The following is an 18,638-nucleotide window of genomic DNA, read 5'->3' on the forward strand; positions in this document are numbered from 1 at the left end:
TTTTAGTGTACACTTTTTTGTGTTACTATCTTCACAGACCCATTTATTTCTTTTTCACTTTCACACACTTATTTGTGTTTTTAGCACCCCTTTGTTTTATTTTACAACACATATTAATCCACATGACCATCACAATAATCCACAAGTAATCCACATGACTCCAGTCCATCAATTAACGTCATGTGAAGCAAAAAGCTGTGTGTTTGTAATAAAAGAATCCATCATTAACTTTAAACTATTTGTTTTTGCCTAAAATATGAGATTTTAAACTATATACAAGTACACAAGCCTTTTATCGCGATGTTTCGACAGCTTTCTGTGTCTTCTTCAGGCATGACTTGTGTAAAATAAATGTTTTCTTCTCTGAGCTCAATTTAATTTTTTAGAATTAAAAGCTCCTCCCCTCTGTTTATTTTGTAATTTTTAAAATTTTCAGAGCCTTTTCTTTGAATATATCAAGCATCTTTAAAGTGCATTTTTTGAATTTTAGCACTCTTTCATCTTCCCTTACACTCTTATAAGTTTACTTTTTTTGTTTTTATTTAACGCTGTTCTGAGCTAGATATGCTTTAAAACAGCTAGTTTCATCATATGCATGCTCCTGGGAGCATTTTAGGCAGAATTGGTCACTTTTGCATGAAAAGTTACATTGCCACTAGAAATATGCTATTCTCCACTCAGAAACGCTGTTCTGAGCTAGATATGCTTTAAAACAGCTAGTTTCATCCTGGGAGCATTTTAGGCAGAATTGGTCACTTTTGCATTAAAAGTTACATTGCCACGAGAAATATGCTATTCTCACTCAGAAACGCTGTTCTGAGCTAGATATGCTTTAAAACAGCTAGTTTCATCATATGCATGCTCCTGGGAGCATTTTAGGCAGAATTGGTCACTTTTGCATGAAAAGTTACATTGCCACGAGAAATATGCTATTCTCACTCAGAAACGCTGTTCTGAGCTAGATATGCTTTAAAACAGCTAGTATCATCATATGCATGCTCCTGGGAGCATTTTAGGCAGAATTGGTCACTTTTGCATGAAAAGTTACATTGCCACGAGAAATATGCTATTCTCACCCAGAAACGCTGTTCTGAGCTAGATATGCTTTAAAACAGCTAGTTTCATCATATGCATGCTCCTGGGAGCATTTTAGGCAGAATTGGTCACTTTTGCATGAAAGGTTACATTGCCACTAGAACACATCTTAATATCATCTTAATGCTGGATGTGTTTCATCTTTTATCTTCTCCAGATGTTCACTGATGGACTGGAGTGCTGTGGATTATTGTGAGGTTTTTATCTGCTCTCATTCTGATGGCACCCATTCACTGCAGAGCATCCATTGGTGAATTTAATCTTGAAATATAATGACTTTGATCTTGAGTTGGTTTTATTAGTGCTTGGCCGTGCAATCCTCTTTCGTAAGCATCAGCTCCAGCACGTAACAAATACACAAAGATTAATGGGGACTCGTGTCACTGCGAGGACATAAACTGTGCTTATTAGAAATCATACAGGAGGAGATTTTTTTTTTTTTTGGTAATGTAATGCTTGTAGTTTTGTGTGAGGTGTAGGTTAAGGGGATAGAAAATACAGTTTGTTCAGTACAATAACCTTTTTATTATACCCTTACCAGTGTGTATAGGCATAGAGATCTGTTTTATTATTTTATTATTATTATAATATTAATTTCATTTAATAATATATTAGAGACAGGGATAGGAAGTCTAAGGTGAGATCTTTACCTAATCCCAACCATTTTCCAAAGTTCAGAGAGGGAGGCTCGGGCTGAGGTTAGGATTTCTGTAAGTCCAATCGACAGGTCCTGAGGGACCCGAAGACGGTTATGCACTGTTCTCTATATTAGACACATACATAGAGGTCCAAACAACCCCCACGTTGCTGACAAGGGGACACACTGAGGGCAAGATAGTAACACAAAAAAAGTGTACACTAAAACAAAAAAATTAAACTTATAAGAGTGTAAGGGAAGATGAAAGAGTGCTTAAATATATATATATATATATATATATATATATATATATATATATATATATATATATATTATGGAGTCGATTAATCATGATTGATCATATGCAATGAATGGGTTATTTGTCACTGCATTTAAATTATGTAATATTAGATTAGATTAGATTAGATTCAACTTTACTGTCACTGCACATGTAGGTACAAGGCAACGAAATGCAGTTAGCATCTAACCAGAAGTGCAATAAGCAGTAAGTACAGAATAAAGGTCTATTTCACTTTTCAGAAACGCTGTTCTGAGCTAGATATGCTTTAAAACAGCTAGTTTCATCATATGCATGCTCCTGGGAGCATTTTAGGCAGAATTGGTCACTTTTGCATGAAAAGTTACATTGCCACTAGAAATATGCTATTCTCTCTCAGAAACGCTGTTCTGAGCTAGATATGCTTTAAAACAGCTAGTTTCATCATATGCATGCTCCTGGGAGCATTTTAGGCAGAATTGGTCACTTTTGCATGAAAAGTTACATTGCCACTAGAAATATGCTATTCTCTCTCCGAAACGCTGTTCTGTGCTAGATATGCTTTAAAACAGCTAGTTTCATCATATGCATGCTCCTGGGAGCATTTTAGGCAGAATTGGTCACTTTTGCATGAAAAGTTACATTGCCACGAGAAATATGCTATTCTCACTCAGAAACGCTGTTCTGAGCTAGATATGCTTTAAAACAGCTAGTTTCATCATATGCATGCTCCTGGGAGCATTTTAGGCAGAATTGGTCACTTTTGCATGAAAAGTTACATTGCCACGAGAAATATGCTATTCTCACTCAGAAACGCTGTTCTGAGCTAGATATGCTTTAAAACAGCTAGTTTCATCATATGCATGCTCCTGGGAGCATTTTAGGCAGAATTGGTCACTTTTGCATGAAAAGTTACATTGCCACTAGAAACATGCTATTCTCACTCAGAAACGCTGTTCTGAGCTAGATATGCTTTAAAACAGCTAGTTTCATCATATGCATGCTCCTGGGAGCATTTTAGGCAGAATTGGTCACTTTTGCATGAAAAGTTACATTGCCACTAGAAATATGCTATTCTCTCTCAGAAACGCTGTTCTGTGCTAGATATGCTTTAAAACAGCTAGTTTCATCATATGCATGCTCCTGGGAGCATTTTAGGCAGAATTGGTCACTTTTGCATGAAAAGTTACATTGCCACTAGAAATATGCTATTCTCACTCAGAAACGCTGTTCTGTGCTAGATATGCTTTAAAACAGCTAGTTTCATCATATGCATGCTCCTGGGAGCATTTTAGGCAGAATTGGTCACTTTTGCATGAAAAGTTACATTGCCACTAGAAATATGCTATTCTCACTCATAAACGCTGTTCTGAGCTAGATATGCTTTAAAACAGCTAGTTTCATCATATGCATGCTCCTGGGAGCATTTTAGGCAGAATTGGTCACTTTTGCATGAAAAGTTACATTGCCACTAGAAATATGCTATTCTCACTCAGAAACGCTGTTCTGAGCTAGATATGCTTTAAAACAGCTAGTTTCATCATATGCATGCTCCTGGGAGCATTTTAGACAGAATTGGTCACTTTTGCATGAAAAGTTACATTGCCACTAGAAATATGCTATTCTCACTCAGAAACGCTGTTCTGAGCTAGATATGCTTTAAAACAGCTAGTTTCATCATATGCATGCTCCTGGGAGCATTTTAGGCAGAATTGGTCACTTTTGCATGAAAAGTTACATTGCCACTAGAAATATGCTATTCTCCACTCAGAAACGCTGTTCTGAGCTAGATATGCTTTAAAACAGCTAGTTTCATCCTGGGAGCATTTTAGGCAGAATTGGTCACTTTTGCATTAAAAGTTACATTGCCACGAGAAATATGCTATTCTCACTCAGAAACGCTGTTCTGAGCTAGATATGCTTTAAAACAGCTAGTTTCATCATATGCATGCTCCTGGGAGCATTTTAGGCAGAATTGGTCACTTTTGCATGAAAAGTTACATTGCCACGAGAAATATGCTATTCTCACTCAGAAACGCTGTTCTGAGCTAGATATGCTTTAAAACAGCTAGTATCATCATATGCATGCTCCTGGGAGCATTTTAGGCAGAATTGGTCACTTTTGCATGAAAAGTTACATTGCCACGAGAAATATGCTATTCTCACCCAGAAACGCTGTTCTGAGCTAGATATGCTTTAAAACAGCTAGTTTCATCATATGCATGCTCCTGGGAGCATTTTAGGCAGAATTGGTCACTTTTGCATGAAAGGTTACATTGCCACTAGAACACATCTTAATATCATCTTAATGCTGGATGTGTTTCATCTTTTATCTTCTCCAGATGTTCACTGATGGACTGGAGTGCTGTGGATTATTGTGAGGTTTTTATCTGCTCTCATTCTGATGGCACCCATTCACTGCAGAGCATCCATTGGTGAATTTAATCTTGAAATATAATGACTTTGATCTTGAGTTGGTTTTATTAGTGCTTGGCCGTGCAATCCTCTTTCGTAAGCATCAGCTCCAGCACGTAACAAATACACAAAGATTAATGGGGACTCGTGTCACTGCGAGGACATAAACTGTGCTTATTAGAAATCATACAGGAGGAGATTTTTTTTTTTTTTGGTAATGTAATGCTTGTAGTTTTGTGTGAGGTGTAGGTTAAGGGGATAGAAAATACAGTTTGTTCAGTACAATAACCTTTTTATTATACCCTTACCAGTGTGTATAGGCATAGAGATCTGTTTTATTATTTTATTATTATTATAATATTAATTTCATTTAATAATATATTAGAGACAGGGATAGGAAGTCTAAGGTGAGATCTTTACCTAATCCCAACCATTTTCCAAAGTTCAGAGAGGGAGGCTCGGGCTGAGGTTAGGATTTCTGTAAGTCCAATCGACAGGTCCTGAGGGACCCGAAGACGGTTATGCACTGTTCTCTATATTAGACACATACATAGAGGTCCAAACAACCCCCACGTTGCTGACAAGGGGACACACTGAGGGCAAGATAGTAACACAAAAAAAGTGTACACTAAAACAAAAAAATTAAACTTATAAGAGTGTAAGGGAAGATGAAAGAGTGCTTAAATATATATATATATATATATATATATATATATATATATATATATATATATATATATATATATATATATATTATGGAGTCGATTAATCATGATTGATCATATGCAATGAATGGGTTATTTGTCACTGCATTTAAATTATGTAATATTAGATTAGATTAGATTAGATTCAACTTTACTGTCACTGCACATGTAGGTACAAGGCAACGAAATGCAGTTAGCATCTAACCAGAAGTGCAATAAGCAGTAAGTACAGAATAAAGGTCTATTTCACTTTTCAGAAACGCTGTTCTGAGCTAGATATGCTTTAAAACAGCTAGTTTCATCATATGCATGCTCCTGGGAGCATTTTAGGCAGAATTGGTCACTTTTGCATGAAAAGTTACATTGCCACTAGAAATATGCTATTCTCTCTCAGAAACGCTGTTCTGAGCTAGATATGCTTTAAAACAGCTAGTTTCATCATATGCATGCTCCTGGGAGCATTTTAGGCAGAATTGGTCACTTTTGCATGAAAAGTTACATTGCCACTAGAAATATGCTATTCTCTCTCCGAAACGCTGTTCTGTGCTAGATATGCTTTAAAACAGCTAGTTTCATCATATGCATGCTCCTGGGAGCATTTTAGGCAGAATTGGTCACTTTTGCATGAAAAGTTACATTGCCACGAGAAATATGCTATTCTCACTCAGAAACGCTGTTCTGAGCTAGATATGCTTTAAAACAGCTAGTTTCATCATATGCATGCTCCTGGGAGCATTTTAGGCAGAATTGGTCACTTTTGCATGAAAAGTTACATTGCCACGAGAAATATGCTATTCTCACTCAGAAACGCTGTTCTGAGCTAGATATGCTTTAAAACAGCTAGTTTCATCATATGCATGCTCCTGGGAGCATTTTAGGCAGAATTGGTCACTTTTGCATGAAAAGTTACATTGCCACTAGAAACATGCTATTCTCACTCAGAAACGCTGTTCTGAGCTAGATATGCTTTAAAACAGCTAGTTTCATCATATGCATGCTCCTGGGAGCATTTTAGGCAGAATTGGTCACTTTTGCATGAAAAGTTACATTGCCACTAGAAATATGCTATTCTCTTTCAGAAACGCTGTTCTGTGCTAGATATGCTTTAAAACAGCTAGTTTCATCATATGCATGCTCCTGGGAGCATTTTAGGCAGAATTGGTCACTTTTGCATGAAAAGTTACATTGCCACTAGAAATATGCTATTCTCACTCAGAAACGCTGTTCTGTGCTAGATATGCTTTAAAACAGCTAGTTTCATCATATGCATGCTCCTGGGAGCATTTTAGGCAGAATTGGTCACTTTTGCATGAAAAGTTACATTGCCACTAGAAATATGCTATTCTCACTCATAAACGCTGTTCTGAGCTAGATATGCTTTAAAACAGCTAGTTTCATCATATGCATGCTCCTGGGAGCATTTTAGGCAGAATTGGTCACTTTTGCATGAAAAGTTACATTGCCACTAGAAATATGCTATTCTCACTCAGAAACGCTGTTCTGAGCTAGATATGCTTTAAAACAGCTAGTTTCATCATATGCATGCTCCTGGGAGCATTTTAGACAGAATTGGTCACTTTTGCATGAAAAGTTACATTGCCACTAGAAATATGCTATTCTCACTCAGAAACGCTGTTCTGAGCTAGATATGCTTTAAAACAGCTAGTTTCATCATATGCATGCTCCTGGGAGCATTTTAGGCAGAATTGGTCACTTTTGCATGAAAAGTTACATTGCCACTAGAAATATGCTATTCTCACTCAGAAACGCTGTTCTGTGCTAGATATGCTTTAAAACAGCTAGTTTCATCATATGCATGCTCCTGGGAGCATTTTAGGCAGAATTGGTCACTTTTGCATGAAAAGTTACATTGCCACTAGAAACATGCTATTCTCACTCAGAAACGCTGTTCTGAGCTAGATATGCTTTAAAACAGCTAGTTTCATCATATGCATGCTCCTGGGAGCATTTTAGGCAGAATTGGTCACTTTTGCATGAAAAGTTACATTGCCACTAGAAATATGCTATTCTCACTCAGAAACGCTGTTCTGAGCTAGATATGCTTTAAAACAGCTAGTTTCATCATATGCATGCTCCTGGGAGCATTTTAGGCAGAATTGGTCACTTTTGCATGAAAAGTTACATTGGGTCTGTGAAGATTTTAAACTATATACAAGTACACAAGCCTTTTATCGCGACGTTTCGACAACCTTCTGTGTCTTCTTCAGGCATGACTTGTGTAAAATACATATTTTCTTCACTGAGCTCAATTTAATTTGTACATTTTATTTCTAAACACCATTTAGTCTCCTAGGCATTTAGGGCCTAGGCTCCTCCCCTCTGTTTATTTATGCTGCCATGCCCGGGGAGGGTTCACTGCGTTCACTTTGCCCCCATAATTTTTCTCTGCCCAGGAAGAGGCCACCTCGAAGGCCGAGGCCAATTTGTTTATTTTTGAATTTTTACATATTTCAGAGCCTTTTCTTTGAATAAAAGCTGTGTGTTTGTAATAAAAGAATCCATCATTAACTTTAAACTATTTGTTTTTGCCTAAAATATGAGATTTTAAACTATATACAAGTACACAAGCCTTTTATCGCGACGTTTCGACAGCTTTCTGTGTCTTCTTCAGGCATGACTTGTGTAAAATAAATGTTTTCTTCTCTGAGCTCAATTTAATTTTTTAGAATTAAAAGCTCCTCCCCTCTGTTTATTTTGTAATTTTTTTAATTTTCAGAGCCTTTTCTTTGAATATATCAAGCATCTTTAAAGTGCATTTTTTGAATTTAAGCACTCTTTCATCTTCCCTTACACTCTTATAAGTTTACTCTTTTTGTTTTAGTGTACACTTTTTTTGTGATACTATCTTCACAGACCCAAAAATTTTATTTCTAAACACCATTTAGGCTCCTATATACAAGCAGGGCCTAGGCTCCTCCCCTCTGTTTATTTTTGAATTTTTAAATTTTTCAGAGCCTTTTCTTTGAATATATCAAGCACTTAAAAGTGCATTTTTTGAATTTAAGCACTCTTTCATCTTTTCTTACACTCTTAGAAGTTAAATTTTTTTTGTTTTAGTGTACACTTTTTTGTGTTACTATCTTCACAGACCCATTTATTTCTTTTTCACTTACATACATGGTGTTTAGAAAGAAAATTAAAAAAATTAAATTGAGCTCAGTGAAGAAAATATGTATTTTACACAAGTCATGCCTGAAGAAGACACAGAAGGTTGTCGAAACGTCACGATAAAAGGCTTGGGTACTTGTATATAGTTAAAAATCTCGACAGCTTTCTGTGTCTTCTTCAAGCACTTAAAAGTGCATTTTTTGAATTTAAGCACTCTTTCATCTTCCCTTACACTCTTATAAGTTTAAGAGTCTATTTACATGACTCTTAACCCATATGTATCTTTTTTGATTTTTTTCAGATGGAAACATCCAGTATGGTTTTCCGGAAAGGGAGACCAGCGAGGCCCAGAGAGAGAGGCACAGGCTGAGTTAGGTAAGTAGAAATCTCTAATTTTATTTCTAAACACCATTTAGGCTCCTAGGCATTTAGGGCCTAGGCTCCTCCCCTCTGTTTATTTATGCTGCGGTGCCCGGGGAGGGTTCGGTGCGGGATTTCCACGATGAATCGAACCGACAACCTTACGGTTAGGAGTCAAACTCTCTAACCACTAGGGCGTGACATCGAACAAGTCAATACAGTAAAAATATGAAAGAGAACACATTGTTTAGGTCTTAAATCTCTTAAAGCCATCAGAAAAAAATTTAAAAATTCAAAAATAAACAGAGGGGAGGAGCCTAGGCTCTAAGTTTAATTTTTTTGTTTTAGTGTACACAAATTGGACGATAAAGAAATTGCTAACAATAGTAGGACTATAATAGAGCATGTTTTAGGTTGTTAGGCGTTTAGATGCAGAAATGGACAAAAAAGTGTACACTAAAACAAAAAAATTTAACTTATAAGAGTGTAAGGGAAGATGAAAGAGTGCTTAAATTAAAAAAAAATGCACTTTTAAGTGCTTGATATATTCAAAGAAAAGGCTCTGAAAAATTTACAAATTGTCAATTTAATTTTTAAATTTTATTTCTAAACACCATTTAGGCTCCTAGGCATTTAGGGCCTAGGCTCCTCCCCTCTGTTTATTTATGCTGCCATGCCCGGGGAGGGTTCACTGCGTTCACTTTGCCCCCATAATTTTTCTCTGCCCAGGAAGAGGCCACCTCGAAGTCCGAGGCCAATTTGTTTATTTTTGAATTTTTAAATTTTTCAGAGCCTTTTCTTTGAATATATCAAGCACTTAAAAGTGCATTTTTTTAATTTAAGCACTCTTTCATCTTCCCTTACACTCTTATAAGTTAAATTTTTTTGTTTTAGTGTACACTTTTTTGTGTTACTTTCTTCACATACCCATTTATTTCTTTTTCACTTTCACACACTTATTTGTGTTTTTAGCACCCCTTTGTTTTATTTTACAACACATATTAATCCACATGACCATCACAATAATCCACAAGTAATCCACATGACTCCAGTCCATCAATTAACGTCATGTGAAGCAAAAAGCTGTGTGTTTGTAATAAAAGAATCCATCATTAACTTTAAACTATTTGTTTTTGCCTAAAATATGAGATTTTAAACTATATACAAGTACACAAGCCTTTTATCGCGACGTTTCGACAGCTTTCTGTGTCTTCTTCAGGCATGACTTGTGTAAAATAAATGTTTTCTTCTCTGAGCTCAATTTAATTTTTTAGAATTAAAAGCTCCTCCCCTCTGTTTATTTTGTAATTTTTTAAATTTTCAGAGCCTTTTCTTTGAATATATCAAGCATCTTTAAAGTGCATTTTTTGAATTTAAGCACTCTTTCATCTTCCCTTACACTCTTATAAGTTTACTTTTTTTGTTTTAGTGTACACTTTTTTTGTGATACTATCTTCACAGACCCAAAAATTTTATTTCTAAACACCATTTAGGCTCCTATATACAAGCAGGGCCTAGGCTCCTCCCCTCTGTTTATTTTTGAATTTTTAAGTTTTTCAGAGCCTTTTCTTTGAATATATCAAGCACTTAAAAGTCCATTTTTTTTAATTTAAGCACTCTTTCATCTTTTCTTACACTCTTAGAAGTTTAATTTTTTTTGTTTTAGTGTACACTTTTTTTGTGTTACTATCTTCACAGACCCATTTATTTCTTTTTCACTTACATACATGGTGTTTAGAAAGAAAATTAAAAAAATTAAATTGAGCTCAGTGAAGAAAATATGTATTTTACACAAGTCATGCCTGAAGAAGACACAGAAGGTTGTCGAAACGTCACGATAAAAGGCTTGTGTACTTGTATATAGTTTAAAATCTCGACAGCTTTCTGTGTCTCCTTTTATCGCGACGTTTCGACAACCTTCTGTGTCTTCTTCAGGCATGACTTGTGTAAAATACATATTTTCTTCACTGAGCTCAATTTAATTTTTTAATTTTATTTCTAAACACCATTTAGGCTCCTAGGCATTTAGGGCCTAGGCTCCTCCCCTCTGTTTATTTATGCTGCCATGCCCGGGGAGGGTTCACTGCGTTCACTTTGCCCCCATCATTTTTCTCTGCCCAGGAAGAGGCCACCTCGAAGGCCGAGGCCAATTTGTTTATTTTTGAATTTTTAAATTTTTCAGAGCCTTTTCTTTGAATATATCAAGCACTTAAAAGTGCATTTTTTTAATTTAAGCACTCTTTCATCTTCCCTTACACTCTTATAAGTGAAACGCTGTTCTGAGCTAGATATGCTTTAAAACAGCAAGTTTCATCATTTGCATGCTCCTGGGAGCATTTTAGGCAGAATTGGTCACTTTTGCATGAAAAGTTACATTGCCACTAGAAATATGCTATTCTCACTCAGAAATGCTGTTCTGTGCTAGATATGCTTTAAAACAGCTAGTTTCATCATATGCATGCTCCTGGGAGCATTTTAGGCAGAATTGGTCACTTTTGCATGAAAAGTTACATTGCCACTAGAAATATGCTATTCTCACTCAGAAACGCTGTTCTGAGCTAGATATGCTTTAAAACAGCTAGTTTCATCATATGCATGCTCCTGGGAGCATTTTAGACAGAATTGGTCACTTTTGCATGAAAAGTTACATTGCCACTAGAAATATGCTATTCTCACTCAGAAACGCTGTTCTGAGCTAGATATGCTTTAAAACAGCTAGTTTCATCATATGCATGCTCCTGGGAGCATTTTAGGCAGAATTGGTCACTTTTGCATGAAAAGTTACATTGCCACTAGAAATATGCTATTCTCACTCAGAAACGCTGTTCTGTGCTAGATATGCTTTAAAACAGCTAGTTTCATCATATGCATGCTCCTGGGAGCATTTTAGGCAGAATTGGTCACTTTTGCATGAAAAGTTACATTGCCACTAGAAACATGCTATTCTCACTCAGAAACGCTGTTCTGAGCTAGATATGCTTTAAAACAGCTAGTTTCATCATATGCATGCTCCTGGGAGCATTTTAGGCAGAATTGGTCACTTTTGCATGAAAAGTTACATTGCCACTAGAAATATGCTATTCTCACTCAGAAACGCTGTTCTGAGCTAGATATGCTTTAAAACAGCTAGTTTCATCATATGCATGCTCCTGGGAGCATTTTAGGCAGAATTGGTCACTTTTGCATGAAAAGTTACATTGGGTCTGTGAAGATTTTAAACTATATATAAGTACACAAGCCTTTTATCGCGACGTTTCGACAACCTTCTGTGTCTTCTTCAGGCATGACTTGTGTAAAATACATATTTTCTTCACTGAGCTCAATTTAATTTGTACATTTTATTTCTAAACACCATTTAGTCTCCTAGGCATTTAGGGCCTAGGCTCCTCCCCTCTGTTTATTTATGCTGCCATGCCCGGGGAGGGTTCACTGCGTTCACTTTGCCCCCATAATTTTTCTCTGCCCAGGAAGAGGCCACCTCGAAGGCCGAGGCCAATTTGTTTATTTTTGAATTTTTACATTTTTCAGAGCCTTTTCTTTGAATAAAAGCTGTGTGTTTGTAATAAAAGAATCCATCATTAACTTTAAACTATTTGTTTTTGCCTAAAATATGAGATTTTAAACTATATACAAGTACACAAGCCTTTTATCGCGACGTTTCGACAGCTTTCTGTGTCTTCTTCAGGCATGACTTGTGTAAAATAAATGTTTTCTTCTCTGAGCTCAATTTAATTTTTTAGAATTAAAAGCTCCTCCCCTCTGTTTATTTTGTAATTTTTTTTAATTTTCAGAGCCTTTTCTTTGAATATATCAAGCATCTTTAAAGTGCATTTTTTGAATTTAAGCACTCTTTCATCTTCCCTTACACTCTTATAAGTTTACTCTTTTTGTTTTAGTGTACACTTTTTTTGTGATACTATCTTCACAGACCCAAAAATTTTATTTCTAAACACCATTTAGGCTCCTATATACAAGCAGGGCCTAGGCTCCTCCCCTCTGTTTATTTTTGAATTTTTAAATTTTTCAGAGCCTTTTCTTTGAATATATCAAGCACTTAAAAGTGCATTTTTTGAATTTAAGCACTCTTTCATCTTTTCTTACACTCTTAGAAGTTAAATTTTTTTTGTTTTAGTGTACACTTTTTTGTGTTACTATCTTCACAGACCCATTTATTTCTTTTTCACTTACATACATGGTGTTTAGAAAGAAAATTTAAAAAAATAAATTGAGCTCAGTGAAGAAAATATGTATTTTACACAAGTCAAGCCTGAAGAAGACACAGAAGGTTGTCGAAACGTCACGATAAAAGGCTTGGGTACTTGTATATAGTTTAAAATCTCGACAGCTTTCTGTGTCTTCTTCAAGCACTTAAAAGTGCATTTTTTGAATTTAAGCACTCTTTCATCTTCCCTTACACTCTTATAAGTTTAAGAGTCTATTTACATGACTCTTAACCCATATGTATCTTTTTTGATTTTTTTCAGATGGAGACATCCAGTATGGTTTTCCGGAAAGGGAGACCAGCGAGGCCCAGAGAGAGAGGCACAGGCTGAGTTAGGTAAGTAGAAATCTCTAATTTTATTTCTAAACACCATTTAGGCTCCTAGGCATTTAGGGCCTAGGCTCCTCCCCTCTGTTTATTTATGCTGCGGTGCCCGGGGAGGGTTCGGTGCGGGATTTCCACGATGAATCGAACCGACAACCTTACGGTTAGGAGTCAAACTCTCTAACCACTAGGGCGCGACATCGAACAAGTCAATACAGTAAAAATATGAAAGAGAACACATTGTTTAGGTCTTAAATCTCTTAAAGCCATCAGAAAAAAATTTAAAAATTCAAAAATAAACAGAGGGGAGGAGCCTAGGCTCTAAGTTTAATTTTTTTGTTTTAGTGTACACAAATTGGACGATAAAGAAATTGCTAACAATAGTAGGACTATAATAGAGCATGTTTTAGGTTGTTAGGCGTTTAGATGCAGAAATGGACAAAAAAGTGTACACTAAAACAAAAAAATTTAACTTATAAGAGTGTAAGGGAAGATGAAAGAGTGCTTAAATTAAAAAAAAATGCACTTTTAAGTGCTTGATATATTCAAAGAAAAGGCTCTGAAAAATTTACAAATTGTCAATTTAATTTTTAAATTTTATTTCTAAACACCATTTAGGCTCCTAGGCATTTAGGGCCTAGGCTCCTCCCCTCTGTTTATTTATGCTGCCATGCCCGGGGAGGGTTCACTGCGTTCACTTTGCCCCCATAATTTTTCTCTGCCCAGGAAGAGGCCACCTCGAAGTCCGAGGCCAATTTGTTTATTTTTGAATTTTTAAATTTTTCAGAGCCTTTTCTTTGAATATATCAAGCACTTAAAAGTGCATTTTTTTAATTTAAGCACTCTTTCATCTTCCCTTACACTCTTATAAGTTAAATTTTTTTGTTTTAGTGTACACTTTTTTGTGTTACTTTCTTCACAGACCCATTTATTTCTTTTTCACTTTCAACAAACTTAATTGTGTTTTTAGCACCCCTTTGTTTTATTTTACAACACATATTAATCCACATGACCATCACAATGATCCACAAGTAATCCACATGACTCCAGTCCATCAATTAACGTCATGTGAAGCAAAAAGCTGTGTGTTTGTAATAAAAGAATCCATCATTAACTTTAAACTATTTGTTTTTGCCTAAAATATGAGATTTTAAACTATATACAAGTACACAAGCCTTTTATCGCGACGTTTCGACAGCTTTCTGTGTCTTCTTCAGGCATGACTTGTGTAAAATAAATGTTTTCTTCTCTGAGCTCAATTTAATTTTTTAGAATTAAAAGCTCCTCCCCTCTGTTTATTTTGTAATTTTTTAAATTTTCAGAGCCTTTTCTTTGAATATATCAAGCATCTTTAAAGTGCATTTTTTGAATTTAAGCACTCTTTCATCTTCCCTTACACTCTTATAAGTTTACTTTTTTTGTTTTAGTGTACACTTTTTTTGTGATACTATCTTCACAGACCCAAAAATTTTATTTCTAAACACCATTTAGGCTCCTATATACAAGCAGGGCCTAGGCTCCTCCCCTCTGTTTATTTTTGAATTTTTAAGTTTTTCAGAGCCTTTTCTTTGAATATATCAAGCACTTAAAAGTCCATTTTTTTTAATTTAAGCACTCTTTCATCTTTTCTTACACTCTTAGAAGTTAAATTTTTTTTGTTTTAGTGTACACTTTTTTGTGTTACTATCTTCACAGACCCATTTATTTCTTTTTCACTTACATACATGGTGTTTAGAAAGAAAATTAAAAAAATTAAATTGAGCTCAGTGAAGAAAATATGTATTTTACACAAGTCATGCCTGAAGAAGACACAGAAGGTTGTCGAAACGTCACGATAAAAGGCTTGTGTACTTGTATATAGTTTAAAATCTCGACAGCTTTCTGTGTCTCCTTTTATCGCGACGTTTCGACAACCTTCTGTGTCTTCTTCAGGCATGACTTGTGTAAAATACATATTTTCTTCACTGAGCTCAATTTAATTTTTTAATTTTATTTCTAAACACCATTTAGGCTCCTAGGCATTTAGGGCCTAGGCTCCTCCCCTCTGTTTATTTATGCTGCCATGCCCGGGGAGGGTTCACTGCGTTCACTTTGCCCCCATAATTTTTCTCTGCCCAGGAAGAGGCCACCTCGAAGGCCGAGGCCAATTTGTTTATTTTTGAATTTTTAAATTTTTCAGAGCCTTTTCTTTGAATATATCAAGCACTTAAAAGTGCATTTTTTTAATTTAAGCACTCTTTCATCTTCCCTTACACTCTTATAAGTGAAACGCTGTTCTGAGCTAGATATGCTTTAAAACAGCAAGTTTCATCATTTGCATGCTCCTGGGAGCATTTTAGGCAGAATTGGTCACTTTTGCATGAAAAGTTACATTGCCACTAGAAATATGCTATTCTCACTCAGAAATGCTGTTCTGTGCTAGATATGCTTTAAAACAGCTAGTTTCATCATATGCATGCTCCTGGGAGCATTTTAGGCAGAATTGGTCACTTTTGCATGAAAAGTTACATTGCCACTAGAAATATGCTATTCTCACTCAGAAACGCTGTTCTGAGCTAGATATGCTTTAAAACAGCTAGTTTCATCATATGCATGCTCCTGGGAGCATTTTAGGCAGAATTGGTCACTTTTGCATGAAAAGTTACATTGCCACTAGAAATATGCTATTCTCTCTCAGAAACGCTGTTCTGAGCTAGATATGCTTTAAAACAGCTAGTTTCATCATATGCATGCTCCTGGGAGCATTTTAGGCAGAATTGGTCACTTTTGCATGAAAAGTTACATTGCCACTAGAAATATGCTATTCTCTCTCCGAAACGCTGTTCTGTGCTAGATATGCTTTAAAACAGCTAGTTTCATCATATGCATGCTCCTGGGAGCATTTTAGGCAGAATTGGTCACTTTTGCATGAAAAGTTACATTGCCACTAGAAATATGCTATTCTCACTCAGAAACGCTGTTCTGAGCTATATATGCTTTAAAACAGCTAGTTTCATCATATGCATGCTCCTGGGAGCATTTTAGGCAGAATTGGTCACTTTTGCATGAAAAGTTACATTGCCACTAGAAATATGCTATTCTCACTCAGAAACGCTGTTCTGTGCTAGATATGCTTTAAAACAGCTAGTTTCATCATATGCATGCTCCTGGGAGCATTTTAGGCAGAATTGGTCACTTTTGCATGAAAAGTTACATTGCCACTAGAAACATGCTATTCTCACTCAGAAACGCTGTTCTGAGCTAGATATGCTTTAAAACAGCTAGTTTCATCATATGCATGCTCCTGGGAGCATTTTAGGCAGAATTGGTCACTTTTGCATGAAAAGTTACATTGCCACTAGAAATATGCTATTCTCACTCAGAAACGCTGTTCTGAGCTAGATATGCTTTAAAACAGCTAGTTTCATCATATGCATGCTCCTGGGAGCATTTTAGGCAGAATTGGTCACTTTTGCATGAAAAGTTACATTGGGTCTGTGAAGATTTTAAACTATATACAAGTACACAAGCCTTTTATCGCGACGTTTCGACAACCTTCTGTGTCTTCTTCAGGCATGACTTGTGTAAAATACATATTTTCTTCACTGAGCTCAATTTAATTTGTACATTTTATTTCTAAACACCATTTAGTCTCCTAGGCATTTAGGGCCTAGGCTCCTCCCCTCTGTTTATTTATGCTGCCATGCCCGGGGAGGGTTCACTGCGTTCACTTTGCCCCCATAATTTTTCTCTGCCCAGGAAGAGGCCACCTCGAAGGCCGAGGCCAATTTGTTTATTTTTGAATTTTTACATTTTTCAGAGCCTTTTCTTTGAATAAAAGCTGTGTGTTTGTAATAAAAGAATCCATCATTAACTTTAAACTATTTGTTTTTGCCTAAAATATGAGATTTTAAACTATATACAAGTACACAAGCCTTTTATCGCGACGTTTCGACAGCTTTCTGTGTCTTCTTCAGGCATGACTTGTGTAAAATAAATGTTTTCTTCTCTGAGCTCAATTTAATTTTTTAGAATTAAAAGCTCCTCCCCTCTGTTTATTTTGTAATTTTTTAAATTTTCAGAGCCTTTTCTTTGAATATATCAAGCATCTTTAAAGTGCATTTTTTGAATTTAAGCACTCTTTCATCTTCCCTTACACTCTTATAAGTTTACTTTTTTTGTTTTAGTGTACACTTTTTTTGTGATACTATCTTCACAGACCCAAAAATTTTATTTCTAAACACCATTTAGGCTCCTATATACAAGCAGGGCCTAGGCTCCTCCCCTCTGTTTATTTTTGAATTTTTAAGTTTTTCAGAGCCTTTTCTTTGAATATATCAAGCACTTAAAAGTCCATTTTTTTTAATTTAAGCACTCTTTCATCTTTTCTTACACTCTTAGAAGTTTAATTTTTTTTGTTTTAGTGTACACTTTTTTGTGTTACTATCTTCACAGACCCTTTTATTTCTTTTTCACTTACATACATGGTGTTTAGAAAGAAAATTTAAAAAATTAAATTGAGCTCAGTGAAGAAAATATGTATTTTACACAAGTCATGCCTGAAGAAGACACAGAAGGTTGTCGAAACGTCACGATAAAAGGCTTGTGTACTTGTATATAGTTTAAAATCTCGACAGCTTTCTGTGTCTTCTTCATCATATGCATGCTCCTGGGAGCATTTTAGGCAGAATTGGTCACTTTTGCATGAAAAGTTACATTGCCACTAGAAATATGCTATTCTCACTCAGAAACGCTGTTCTGTGCTAGATATGCTTTAAAACAGCTAGTTTCATCATATGCATGCTCCTGGGAGCATTTTAGGCAGAATTGGTCACTTTTGCATGAAAAGTTACATTGCCACTAGAAATATATGCTATTCTCACTCAGAAACGCTGTTCTGTGCTAGATATGCTTTAAAACAGCTAGTTTCATCATATGCATGCTCCTGGGAGCATTTTAGGCAGAATTGGTCACTTTTGCATGAAAAGTTACATTGCCACTAGAAATATGCTATTCTCACTCAGAAACGCTGTTCTGAGCTAGATATGCTTTAAAACAGCTAGTTTCATCATATGCATGCTCCTGGGAGCATTTTAGGCAGAATTGGTCACTTTTGCATGAAAAGTTACATTGCCACTAGAAATGTGCTATTCTCACTCAGAAACGCTGTTCTGTGCTTTTCAGAGCCTTTTCTTTGAATATATCAAGCATCTTTAAAGTGCATTTTTTGAATTTTAGCACTCTTTCATCTTCCCTTACACTCTTATAAGTTTACTTTTTTTGTTTTAGTGTACACTTTTTTTGTGTTACTATCTTGCCCTCAGTGTGTCCCCTTGTCAGCAATGTGGGGGATGTTTGGACCTCTATGTATGTGTCTAATATAGAGAACATTTAAACACAAATAATAATTCTTAATAAATATGAGTGAAAGTCAGCTGATGGTTTGTTGACCTCTTTTCGCCAGCCTGGAGTTTCTGAGCCTCTGTTTGCAGAAGT

At 35.8% G+C, this 18,638-nt stretch overlaps 1 protein-coding gene and 3 long non-coding RNA genes across 9 annotated transcripts in view; 2 read left to right on the plus strand and 2 right to left on the minus strand.

Annotated features, from left to right (window-relative positions):
• LOC128022747 (uncharacterized) overlaps nt 1-18,638 on the minus strand; it is a 56,252-nt gene that overhangs the window by 2,303 nt on the left and 35,311 nt on the right. For all 6 annotated transcript variants that reach the window (XR_008185988.1, XR_008185990.1, XR_008185992.1 and 3 more), the window contains one exon: nt 10,750-12,095. This is a non-coding gene — a long non-coding RNA (uncharacterized LOC128022747). The remainder of the gene's footprint in view (nt 1-10,749; nt 12,096-18,638) is intronic.
• The window catches only part of LOC128022746 (uncharacterized), a 53,956-nt gene that overhangs the window by 1,014 nt on the left and 34,304 nt on the right, over nt 1-18,638 (plus strand). Inside the window, exon 2 of the mRNA XM_052610547.1 lies at nt 13,102-13,159. Within this exon, the coding sequence (XP_052466507.1) occupies nt 13,102-13,159 (58 nt within the window). The remainder of the gene's footprint in view (nt 1-13,101; nt 13,160-18,638) is intronic.
• On the plus strand, nt 1,948-12,377 carry LOC128022750 (uncharacterized). The gene is made up of 2 exons (XR_008185999.1): nt 1,948-4,279; nt 11,262-12,377. It is a non-coding gene; the product is annotated as an uncharacterized LOC128022750 (long non-coding RNA).
• LOC128022752 (uncharacterized) lies at nt 5,263-9,476 on the minus strand. The gene is made up of 2 exons (XR_008186002.1): nt 9,358-9,476; nt 5,263-7,553 (listed from the first exon to the last, which is right to left on the minus strand). It is a non-coding gene; the product is annotated as an uncharacterized LOC128022752 (long non-coding RNA).

This window comes from Carassius gibelio, chromosome A11 (genome assembly GCF_023724105.1).
Source record: "Carassius gibelio isolate Cgi1373 ecotype wild population from Czech Republic chromosome A11, carGib1.2-hapl.c, whole genome shotgun sequence".
Taxonomy (NCBI): Eukaryota; Metazoa; Chordata; class Actinopteri; order Cypriniformes; family Cyprinidae; genus Carassius; species Carassius gibelio.